The sequence below is a fragment of the Gorilla gorilla genome, chromosome 12, assembly GCF_029281585.2.
Source record: "Gorilla gorilla gorilla isolate KB3781 chromosome 12, NHGRI_mGorGor1-v2.1_pri, whole genome shotgun sequence".
Lineage (NCBI taxonomy): Eukaryota > Metazoa > Chordata > Mammalia > Primates > Hominidae > Gorilla > Gorilla gorilla.
Window position 1 is genome coordinate 100,527,964 of NC_073236.2, and position 12,674 is coordinate 100,540,637.

General features: G+C 38.0%; 1 protein-coding gene across 4 annotated transcripts in view; it reads left to right on the forward strand.

Annotated features, from left to right (window-relative positions):
- MAP4K3 (mitogen-activated protein kinase kinase kinase kinase 3) overlaps window positions 1-12,674 on the forward strand; it is a 186,659-nt gene that overhangs the window by 157,800 nt on the left and 16,185 nt on the right. For all 4 annotated transcript variants that reach the window (XM_019021178.4, XM_019021179.4, XM_019021181.4 and 1 more), the window contains 3 exons: window positions 5,804-5,864; window positions 5,946-6,063; window positions 11,152-11,210. In XM_019021178.4, coding sequence (XP_018876723.1) covers window positions 5,804-5,864; window positions 5,946-6,063; window positions 11,152-11,210 — 238 coding nt within the window. The remainder of the gene's footprint in view (window positions 1-5,803; window positions 5,865-5,945; window positions 6,064-11,151; window positions 11,211-12,674) is intronic.

A 12,674-nucleotide genomic window follows, 5' to 3' on the forward strand; every position in this document is an offset into this window, starting at 1 on the left:
ATTAGACCAGAAATAAGGTTCAGTTTCATGACTTGCTGCCTCTTTTATTCTTTTTTGTTTTGTTTTGTTTTGTTTTGTTTTTTGAGACCAAGTCTCACTCTTGTTGCCCAGGCTGCAGTGCAGTGGTGTGATCTCGGCTCACTGCAACCAATTTCAAGCAATTCTCATGCCTCAGCCTCCCAAGTAGCTGGGAGTAGAGGCGCGCACCACCATGCCCAGCCAATTTTTGTGTTTTTAGTAGAGACAGGGTTTCACCATGTTGGCCAGGCTGGTCTTGAACTCCTGACCTCAGGTGATCTGCCCGCCTCGGCCTCCCAGCGTGCTGGGATTATAGACATGAGCCACCATGCCTGGCTAATTTTTGTGTTTTTAGTAGAGATAGGGTTTCACCATGTTGCCCATGCTGGTCTGGAACTCCTGGACTCAAGTGCTGGGATTATAGATATGAGCCACCCCACCCCAGCATCTTTTATTCTTAAAATCCTCATGACGCCGGGCATGGTGGCTCACACCTGTAATCCCAGCACTTTGTGAGGCCAAGGCAGGCAGATCACCTGAGGTCAGGAGTTCGAGACCAGCCTGGCCAACATGGTGAAACCCCGTCTCTAGTAAAAAATAGAAAAATTAGCTGGGCGTGGTGGCGTGTGCCTGTAATCCCAGCTGCTTCGAAGGCTGAGACAGGAGAGTCACTTGAACCCGGGAGGAGGAGGTTACAGTGAGCCGAGATTGCACCATTGCACTCCAGCCTGGGCAACAAAAGTGAAACTCCACCTCAAAAAAAAAACCTTCTGGAGCATGTTCTAATTTCCAGATACTGAAGACAGATTAACAGGACTAGTCCATACCCTTGAGAAGCTCATGATCTAATAGGGAAAACAGATGTATAAACCAGTAACTACAGCACTCAGGATTAGATGTCATATTAGGAATGAGTATAAGATATTGGCCACAGAGGTGGATGTCACCAGCACCTCCTGTGGGGAGATGAGTAGAGGCATTTGAGATGGACCTTAAATTATGATGAATAGAAGTTTGTCACACAGACAGGATAAGCATGATGGCATAGAGATGTGAAATAGCATGGCAAGTTTGGGAACAATGACTGGGCATTTGACTGGAGTACAGAATGGTAACAATAGATGGAGCTGGGTAGGCAGGCAGAAGCCAAACACCAGAGCTTGGTGTACTATGTACTATGGAACAGACCTGTGTTTTAGAAGTATCTGTTTGCAGTACGGTGAGAGATGAGACTAGAAACCATGGTCAAATGGTAAAAGAGTGTTAATTCAGGGCAAAGGTAGAGAACAGAGGGGAAAAGATATTTTTCAAAAACAGTTTTATCGAGATATAATTCACATATCATACAGTTCACCCACTGAAAGGGTACAATTCAGTGGCTTTTAGTACGTTCACAGCGTTGTGCAGCCTTTACACCATCAGTTTTAGGACATTTTTATCATCTCCAAAAGAACCTCCATAATCAATAGTGGTCATTCCCCATTTCTCTCCTCCTCTCCCTCAGTATGGGGATGTTTTTGAGTGTCACAATGAGTGGGGGGAGCTTTTGTCATTTAGTACCCATGAGTCAGGAACATAAAACAACCTACAAACTGATAATAATGATGATGCTATTAATAGCTAATACTTACATAAAGCTTACTATGTGTCCACGCAGTGTTTTTAAATGCTTGACATATATTATTTAGTCTTCATGAAATCTCTCACATGTAGACACCATTGATAATCTCACTTCACGGATGAGAAAACTAAAGCACCGAAAGGATTAGTAACTTGCCAAAGACTCCACAGCTATTCAGTGGCTGGACTGCGATATGAACCTAGGCAAGCTAGCTCCAGATTCCATGTGCTTAACTACTTCACCATATTCTCTCTCCCGATTGTATAGTTCCTGTAGAGAAATGCTGGACCTAGAGAAAGATCAGAGATCTAGAATTGACCGAACTGAATGACCATTTCAACATGGAGGTTGAAGAGAGGTCTAGGTTAACTTCAGGTTTTCCACTTGAGTGACTGGGTGCATGACAGTAACAGAAAGACGGAGTATAGTATACTGAAGGATGTGTTGATTTGAAGAGAATGGTAATGCTTTCAATTTGGTCATACTGAGTTTGGGGTGCCTTCGGGGTGTGTGACTAATTCTTTTATCAATATAAATCGATTACAAGGCCGGCCCTGGTGGCTGATGCCTGTAATCCCAGCACTTCGAGAGGCCGAGGTGGGTGGTCACCTGAGGTCAGGAGTTCGACACCAGCCTAACAAATAAGGTGAAACCCCGTCCCTACTAAAAATACAAAAATTAGCCAAGCATGGTCATGTGCACCTGTAGTCCCAGCTACTCAGGAGGCTGAGACAGGAGAATCACTTAAACCCGGGAGGCGGAGGTTGCAGTGAGCCGAGATCACGCCACTGCACTCCAGCCTGGGCAACGGAGTGAGACTCCATCTCAAAACAAAATAAAAATAAAAATAAATTGATTACAAATAAAATGGAAAGAAAAATATATAAGTAATGATTTATTCATGACTAAACATTTTCATCTTCATTTTTTAAATCAAATTTTCTAGCAAGATCCTAAACTGTATGATATACTGTAAATCTTTTAATCTGGAAATGGTGTACAGTGAAATGGCTGAAAAGTGCCTAAGAACAGGGAAAGGGAGGAAAAGGATCTTGTAATTATAATAATTAGTAAATAATTCAAAGGTGGTCATATTGTATTGGGTATAATGAGATATCCAAAAATAATATTGGTAACAATGTTAATTGTTAGGAATAAGGCCAGCTTTATGCATAGGTGGAGTAAGTATTTATCAACCTAATTTGAAGAACTCTTTTGTTGTTGTTGTTATTTTTGAGACAGGGTTTCATTCTGTCACCCAGGCTGGAGGGCAGTGGCGTGAACACAGCTCACTGCAGCCTTGACCTCCTGGGCTCAAGTGACCCACCTCAGCGTTCTCAGTAGCTGGGACTACAGCCACATGCCACAATGCCCAGCTAATTTTTTGATATTTTGTAGAGACTGGGATTTCACTTTGTTGCCCAGGCTGGTCTCAAACTTCTGGGCTCCAGCAGTCCTTCTGCCTTACCCATCCAGTGCTGGGATTACAGGTGTGAGTCACCAGGCCTGACCAGGACTCTTGAGAGAAGGCACCCATCAACCACACCTAGCCCCAGTCTGCAATAACTTCCCTTCTTAGTTGCTTTAGCATTTGAATTACATTACTAGAGTAATTTTTTTTGAAACATTGCCCTTCAAAGGAAACATTTTTCCCTCCTAGAGGGAGCCTATAAGAGTAAAGAATTAGTACATGTGGAGCCTGAGTTTTTCATCTTACTGTGAAATTGATGATTAGGTTGATTTTCTCTAGACTTTATAGGAAACAGGGTGGCGTGAGCCTACTAAATAGGGGAAGATTCTGAAAAGTGAGAAGATGACACTAATCAGGGTCCTGATTTAAAATTTTTTATCTGCTTTTATTATTTATAGCTAACATTTATTCAGTACTCAACACTCTTCTAAGTGCTTTACAAGGAGTATCTTGTTTAATTACCGTACAGCTCTATGAGATACAGGTATTCTGTTTTACAGATAAGAACACTGAGTCAGAGATTCTGTAAATTACCCAAGATCACACAATCATTGATAAAACAGATATATGAGTCTAGGCAGAATATAGAAGCTACCCTTCTTAACTGTTATATTCTTATTTATTAAACTGATCATTTCACCTAGAACCTAACTCACTAAAGGAAGAAAGTATTGAAAATCTAGTAAAGCTTTAGATTTGTAAAAGTTGTTGTTAAAAATGAAAATTCAGGGTCAGGCGCGATGGCTCATGCCTGTAATCCCAGCACTTTGGGAGGCCGAGATGGGTGGATCATGAGGTCAGGAGATCGAGACCATCCTGGCTAACACGGTGAAACCCCGTCTCTACTAAAAATATTTAAAAAAATTAGCTGTGCGTGGTGGCAGGCGCCTGTAGTCCCAGCTACTCGGGAGGCTGAGGCAGGAGAAGGGCGTGAACCTGGGAGGTGGAGCTTGCAGTGAGTGGAGATCACGCCACTGCACTCCAGCCTGGGCGACACAGCGAGACTCCATCTCAAAAAAAAAAAAAGAAGAAAAAGAAAATTCAAAATGAAATCCAGTACTTTTTAAATAAAACTATACATAAATACCTTTTCATTGTCCCTATGTTGAAAATATGAAAGGAATTTGTGTCTTGTCTTGCTACTTTATATATGTTTATATTAAATAAGCAAACCTACTTATATTTGGAAGTATACAATTTTATAGTAAACCATCGATGTGGTATCAGATACTTTTTTAGTGGATATGTGTATGAAAACCCAGTTCAACGCTGAATTAAATAAAAATCTGTATCTTGCTACTTTGATAACACATACTGATATGTGGTCTGGAATAAGTCATTGCCCCTTCTCTACCTGATTTTTTCAGTATAGCCAATGAAGTCCCAATTTTGTTGTGAATTTTTTGTGAAAAGCAGAAAGTAGGAAATGGATGTTGATATCTTCTCTATCTGAGGCACAGGTATAGGCACATTTTACAAATTAAAAAACTGCCACATTTTAGTTGTTTGGAGAAATTGGTTATTTTATGTAAGTACATTTTCCCAGTAAATGAAATAAAATTTTTATTAAAATGTTACTTTGTTTATCCTCCCTTTTATTATTACCTTTTCTCTTTTAGTTATTCAGTCCCATTATTATGGCTGTGTTTCCATAAAGTAATGTTCTTAGAGGCCTTGATGTGTTTCATCAGTCACCCCTGCATCCTCTCTATTCCATTCTCTCATCTCAATTAGTTTTGGAGTAACTTAGTTGTAGGAATTGCCAGAGCAAACCCAGCAACAAAGGTTGTTAAATCAGGATGCCTAATTATGTACATCATTGGCTCTCAAACTGCAGTCTGCCTCAGAATTACTTGGAGGCCTAGTTAAACCATAGATTCCTGGGTCCTCCTTCAGAACTTCTTGCTTCGGTAGATCTGGGGTGAGGTCCAAGAATTTACATTTCTACCATGTGCCCAGGTGTTGTTGAAGCTGCTGGTCCAAGGACCATTTAAAAACCACTGATACGCATAACGAAATGTCTTAATGAGAGTATTTTTTTTTAAATGTATAGATTGTGTTCCATGAAATTCCTTTTTCTTTGCTCTAAGTTGTGACCACTTTCAGGCTTCCAGAGATGCCTCTCAGTTCTTATGGTACTAAATTTTAGTAATAAATTTCATATATATATATATCTCCTTTGTGATTTATGAGTTTTCATCATCATCTGTCTCAGCCTTTTTTTTCCCTCCATACCTAGTGTTTCTGTATCCTGTGTTCCACTACACCATGATGCTTTTTCCTGTATCATACACCCTAGAATGCATATTATGCCTAGATACGTCTATTTTGGGAGGAGTAGACAGGAGAATCTTATTCAACCCCAGAACCAAAATAAAGGAATAGATGTTGTTTGAAAATGTTCTTATTCCCTGCATAGTTTGGGGTTACATAGCCCTTAATCATAAGGGAGACTTGAGCTGATCATATCGTGTTTAGGCTAAAATTTAGCCTAATTTATTTTTTCTCTCACATAAATATGTATGTATGTATATCATCTTGTTTTGAATCCTTGATAAAGTTAATTTATGTTAAAAATAACTTACTTTTAAAGAACTGACCTATAGATAAGACAGCTTACATGATTACTGTGTACAGATTTACATTGCCATTATGTATTATTCTTTGTAAACTTTGTGCCTTTTTTTAATCAGCTATTCCCTCGAAGGTGTACATGGTTGTATGTAATGAACAATTGCTTGCTATCAATATCTGGTAAGTATTTTAGTTTTTAAATACCTTACAATTGTTACTATTTATTATTAGCTTTTATGTCATATCTGTTTTTCTTTATAGGTAAAGCTTCTCAGCTTTATTCCCATAATTTACCAGGGCTTTTTGATTATGCAAGACAAATGCAAAAGTTACCTGTTGCTATTCCAGCACACAAACTCCCTGACAGAATACTGCCAAGGTAAGGGTACATCCTTAGAGGCAATATGATATTAACAGTTCATTCTCATAAATATTTGTGCTACAGAAAGTGAAAGAGCACTCAGTTTGGGTTAATAAAAATCATGATGAAAAAATAATAAGTAATATACATTAACAAGTGCTTAGTTATCACACTCTTGTTCTAAAATTTTTCTACTTTGTACTTTCAAATTATATCAGACATTTTCTCTCTGAATTTTTTATTCTTTTTCTGCAAGTTTAAAACTAGTTTTTTTCTTGTACTTTGCCATAATTTTACATTGCATTTAGTGCGTTTGCTTTTGACATGTGTTAACTTTATAAAATTTTTCTCAAAGTTTCTATACCTAGAAAATCAAAATGATTTATTGAAAAGTGTTTTTGCAACCTGGCATGGTGGCTCACGCCTGTAATCCCAATACTTTGAGAGGCTGAGGCAGGAAGATGGCTTGAGGCTAGGAGTTCAAGACCAGCCTGAGCAACATAGCAAGACCTCATCTCTACAAAAAATATTTTTTAAAAAATAGCCAGGCATGGTGGCTCGAGCCTGTGGTTCCAGCTACTCAGGAGGCTGAAGTGGGAGGATCAGTGGAGCCCTGGAGGTTGAGACTGCAGTGAGCTATGATCGTGCCACTACACTCCAGCCTGGCTAACAAGGCAAGACCGTGTCTCAGTGTTTTGCATTAGAAGATAATTAGTTTGAAGTTGAGTGGTTTTGCCTTTCTACTTTCAGTAATTTGTTATTATGCTCTGTTCTTTCGTTATTTAATATAATATTGGACCTCTTTATTGACTGAAAGATTTTCTAGCTCTGGTATAAATTGTATTTTACAAAAACTTTATAATATGCCTATTCTTTTTTATAATATTTGTTGTAAAGCAACTAACATAAAACCTTAATTTTCGAGTACCTTGAGAATCTGCTGTTCTCAATAGAGACCTTTTTAGCTTATTTGCTTTTAGCTGTGTTCGTTTCTTCCAGATTTTACTGAATACACCAAATGTGTATGAAATGTCCCATGTATAGATGAGACAAAATTGAATAAGATATAGTCTCTTCCTTTAAGGAGTTTCCATATGGTATGATTTTACCTACGCTGAATATAGCTACTCATTGTACCATATTATAATTCATTTTTAATAAAGCATAAGCTTTGGAATTCAAGTAAAGTTGAATTTAAATCCTGGATCATTCACTTACTAGATATGGGACCTTGGATAAATGATACAACCTTTCCCCATGTGTTCAGCTCTAAGGGTATTTCACCTCCAGGTTATTATTTCAGGAATTTTATTATAGTCAATCTTTAGTTTTTTTAATAGTAACAGCCACGAATATGTCCTTCCCACTTTCTTCAGTTTCATTATCTAGTACTTACTGTAAAATCTTTTAATTCTCTCACTTATTGGCAGGAAACCTAAAAACCCTTTTAGCATCATAATATTTTATATATGTGCATTCATACCATTTCTTCTGCCATACAGTGAGCACAACTTAAACCTCTACTGACTGTCTTATTCTTAATCTGTTGATAAAGAGCCTCATGGTTCTCATTCTGAAGATAGGTACTCATTGTACCATATTGTAATCCATTTTTAGTAAAGCATAAGCTTTGGAATTCAAGTACAGTTGTATCATTTACTTACTAGGTATGGGACCTTGGATAAATTACACAACCTCTCCACGTGTATTCAGCTGTAACTGGAACCTATATACTCATCTGGCAGAGTTGTTTTGAAAATGATAAATTGTGTATGTAAAGTACCTACCACAGCACCTAGTAAGCTCTCCAGAAATAGACCTTTTGTCATCATTATTGGGCGTGATAAATTGAACTCTGCCTTGTAGTGTACTCTAAAATATCCTATGTTAAATACATTCAGACAGTTAATTAGAATTCCAGTTAATTGGGTGCTGGTAAAATAAGTTGTATTGTGTTTCATAAAATCATGACTAAAATTAAGGCAAGTCTATAGATCACTATAGAACATTAACTAAATTTTTGAAACATTTCAGTGTACTGCCCACAACTCTTATTTTGAAAAGTTTTTGAAATCCTTAATTCACAGCCATACTTAATAGTTGATTTCTGTTTGTGTAGTAGTCATCCCTATGGTCTTTCAGAACGTGGCAGTTAATCCTCCTGGGTTTTGACTAGTTCAGTGTTTTAACCCCTAAGTTAGCTTTGGGAGCTAGGAGACAAGTTCACAAGTGTGGACAGGAGCATTAAACTTTTTGCCAGCTGAAATCTGTCAGGAGCTTGGTTCAGATTTTTTTTAACTCTAAAAAGCGCTTTGGTTCAAAGCAGATTCGTTAAGAGTGTGGGGAGTTTTTGTTTTGTTTTATTTTAAGCTGCATTAAACTCTAATGTATATGAAAGGGGCATTTTTATAATTGTAAGTTATAATGTAAAACTTTTCCTAATGTAAAGTTAGTCAAGGGTACAATGAGGTGTTTTAACCAGAAAATCGTAATCAGAATATTCTAGATTGCCATTGTAGTCGTTCAGTGTTTCAACATCTGAATAACTTCTGTGTCATTGTTTAGCTGTCACAGTGTGAAAAACGTTTTGATTCACAAAGACAAGTACTTAAAAAGAGGTAACAGTTTTTGACAGCTTACCTTGCACACTCCGAATAATGTTCATTTAAATTGATACAGCCTGTAGTTCCAGCAACCTGGGAGGCTGAGGCAGGAGAATTGCCTGAACCCAAGAGGCAGAGGTTGCAGTGACCCAAGATTGAGCCACTGCACTCCATCCTGGGCAACAGAGTGAGACCCTGTCTCCAAAAAAAAAGACCTGAGCAAAAATCTAAGCTTCAGATGTCTATGCTGTAACCTACCTCTTTATTGGAGGGACTGAATGACACAGATGTCTAAAATGCATGGCACATAGTAAGGACTCAGTAAATGAAGCTAAAATTATAAATTAATAAGCTAAAATTATAAATATAAAATTATATTGACCTATAAATAGGTCAATATATAAAATGTATTAAGGGTTAAAATTACAGTACTACAATATTATATTTTTTAATATTATATTTATGCTTATCATTCAGTTGCCAATTGTGTGGTTCTAAGAACATCCATCAGGAAAATTGTTCTGAGCTTGTTTGGAATTGCACTGAACATCACACGTGTGCTGTACAATTTTATATAAAATTGTTCAACTCTAAAAAAAAAAGACTTGTACGGAGCACTGGGATCTATCTAATCTTTGGCAAATTTACACATTTAAGTTCAAGTGGCTTATGCCTATAATCCCAGCACTTAAGGAGGCTGTACTTTTGGCAGATTACTTGAGCCTCAGGAATTTGATACCAGCCTGGGCAACATGGTGAAATCTGTCTCTTTCTTATAAAAATTATTTTTTTAAAAAAAAGAGTTTAGATGTTTGTAGAAGTCAGGCACAGTTGCTCACACCTGTAATCCCAGCACTTTGGGAGGCCAAGGCAGGTGGATCACTTGAGGTCAGGAGTTCGAGACCAACCTGGCCAACATGTTGAAACCCCGTCTCTACTAAAAATACAAAAATTAGTTGGGTGTGGTGGCTGATGCCTGTAATCACAGCTATTTGAGAAGCTGAGGCAGGAGAATCACTTGAACGTGGGAGGCAGAGATTGCAGTGAACTGAGGTCAAGCCACTGCATTCCAGCTTGGGCCGGCAGAACGAGACTTTGTCTCAAAAAAAAAAAAAAAAAAGAAAAAATCTTCAGCCGGGCACAGTGGCTCATACCTGTAATCCCAGCACTTTGGGAGTCCGAGGCGGACGGATCACCTGAGCTCAGGAGTCCGAGACCAGCTTGGGCAAAGTGGCACAACCCCGTCTCTACTAAAAATACAAAAATTAGCTGAGCGTGATGGCAGGCACCTGTAGTCCCAGCTATTCGGCCTTCTGAGACAGGAGGATTGCTTGAACCTGGGAGGCGGAGGTTGCAGTGAGCCAAGATCACACCCTTGCACTCCAGCCTGGGCGACAGAGCGAGACCTTGTCCAAAAAATATAATAAAATTTAATAATAAAAAGTATGTACAGAAATGGGTTTAATTTGAGGTTTTTACAATTTGATGCACCAACAGCCTTTATTATATTACATTTTAAAAGACATTTGAGTGTATGTGTAGTTTTTAAATTGTAGTTTTAAAGAAAATTCAGAATTGATTTTTATCTATTAAATTCGAGTCAGATGTTTGCAAAACCCCTATAGCACCTTTGCAGAACATCTGTATCCCACTTTTCCTGAGTAGAGAAACAAAGATTTCTAAAAAAGAAATTCTTCACAAATTTTTATAATAAGACAGCTTTTTACAGTACATGTAAATGTATTACATGTACTAAAAATAGCTCTCTCCAGTTTTTGGCTTTTCATTTTCTCAATGATATCTTTTGGTAAACCAAAGTTACTAATTCAATAATTGACTGCCACCTGTAGTTTGAGGTGCTAGGGTTGAATCAGTGGGGGCAAAAAAGCCAATTAAAATGTAACAGCATTTTCCTGTATGATTTGTTCTTTTTGTATTTTCTTAAATCCCAAGGTCATATATTTCTATAGACTTCTATAGTTTGTTTTCATATTTAAACCCTTAACCCATTTGGAACTGATTGGGGGCCATGAGAAGGGGATCCAATTTATTTAATTTTTTTTTTTTTTTTTTTTTTGAGACCCAGTTTTGCTGTTGTTGCCCAGGCTGGAGTGCAATGGTGTGCTCTCGGCTCACCACATCCTCCACCTCCTGGGTTCAAGCGATTCTCCTGCCTCAGCCTCCTGAGTAGCTGGGATTACAGGCATGCACCACCATGCCTGGCTAATTTTTTTGTATTTTTAGTAGAGACGGGGTTTTATTATGTTGGCCAGGCTGGTCTCGAACTCTTGACCTCGTGATCCGCCCACCTCGGCCTCCCAAAGTGCTGGGATTACAGGCAACATGCCATGGCACCCGGCCTTTTTATTCTAATTTTAATAGATGACCTAGTATGTCAGCACCAGTTTTGAACTCATCCTTTCTCCACTGATCTATAACAGTAGCTTTTTCATATACTAAGTTTGCCTACATATATTATGTACTCACTTTTATTTACATTTAGGAAATTTTCTGTATCAGCAAAAATCCCTGAAACCAAATGGTGCCAGAAGTGTTGTGTTGGTAAGTAAACTGTCCAATAGCATATAGCTCTCTGAGACTCCTCGTAAAATCTGGCATAAAACAGTACTACCCCAGGGCATTCTGCCAGCAATACTTTATTTTTCCTGCTTAAGTAGAACAAATTTCTTGGCTGTTTCATCTCTGTGTAGACTAAGCCTAATACATAGTACCTTGCAAATAATTTATTTGCAAATAAATGTTTATTAGCAAAAAAATTATTTGCTAAACAAATAATTTATTGCCTAGGTAAATGGAGAAAGTTGTATGACTTTTTTTTTTTTTTTACCACATTTTATCACACCCTGTTTTCCAAGGGTCCTGTTACGTACCATTCACCATTCTGCTTAGCAATGGCTTGTGAGATGGCATTTATTCCTTCAGCATGTATTTTTATGTTCACCTTCCTCTCACCTAAATTCCTCCCCCACCCCTATAACAATTAGTTGTTCTATTTGCATGTAGCCAGAGCAAAAAATGATTTCTTTCCCTTAAGTTACTATTATTATAAAGGGGATGATAAACACGAGTCATTATACCACAAAGTATAGTGTGGAAAGGACTCTAAACATAGGCTCACTGAAGAAGGTGGCATTTGGGCCAGGCCTCAAAATAAGGCAGATTCAGATTTGAACTGAATAGATGGAGAGCCATTTCAAACAGAAGAAATGACATAACATGTGGAGGCAAAAAAAAAATCATAAAGGTTACATAATAAATGCTGACTATTCGCTTAGCTGCATGCAGATTATAGAAAGGAGAGTGGCAGATGAGTGTGAGCCATTGGCCTTGTGTGAGCATGTGCTTATTACTGTGCAACAAGTAAGGAAGGAAGTCTTGTGCTAGAGCAGTAGCAGTGCAAATAGCAGGGAAGGAGTGTCTGGGTGTGAAGGGAAAAGATGCCAGAGATGACTGAGGCCTCAAACCCAAAAGACTGGCAGAAGGGCAAGTGTTAACAGGAAGCGAGAACAGCTGGTTTAGAGCAAAAGAGGATGACAAGGTTGGGTTTAGACATGGTGGTTGAGTCTCTGTTAGAACTTCCAGCAAACTGACTTGACTCTACCTGAGGACAAAGGGGCAGGTTTTTAGGAAAAGTTAATTATAGGAAAGAATTTTCTATATAGACTTCTCTGTTTTCTTTGGCGGGACAGTTTTGCTGTTCTCCTCCTCTGCCATTTAAATATTTCAAATCTATTTGAAGTTTGTGAACTTTACTGCTGTTCCCTTTTCACAGTTCAGTTTTTTTATCTTTATTCCAAATATATTTACTTCACATATATTTACTTTACTTCTTCTGGTTTATAACCAGAAGAAAATTTCAAAATCTGAGGTAATTCAATTTTATTATTTGTAAACCAGTATTTTAAGTTTCGATTAATATCTGTGATGTTTTCTAGTGACCATAAGAATTTAATCAAAAGGGGGAAGATAGACAAGTGTTTTATTTTCAGAAACAAAACATTATTG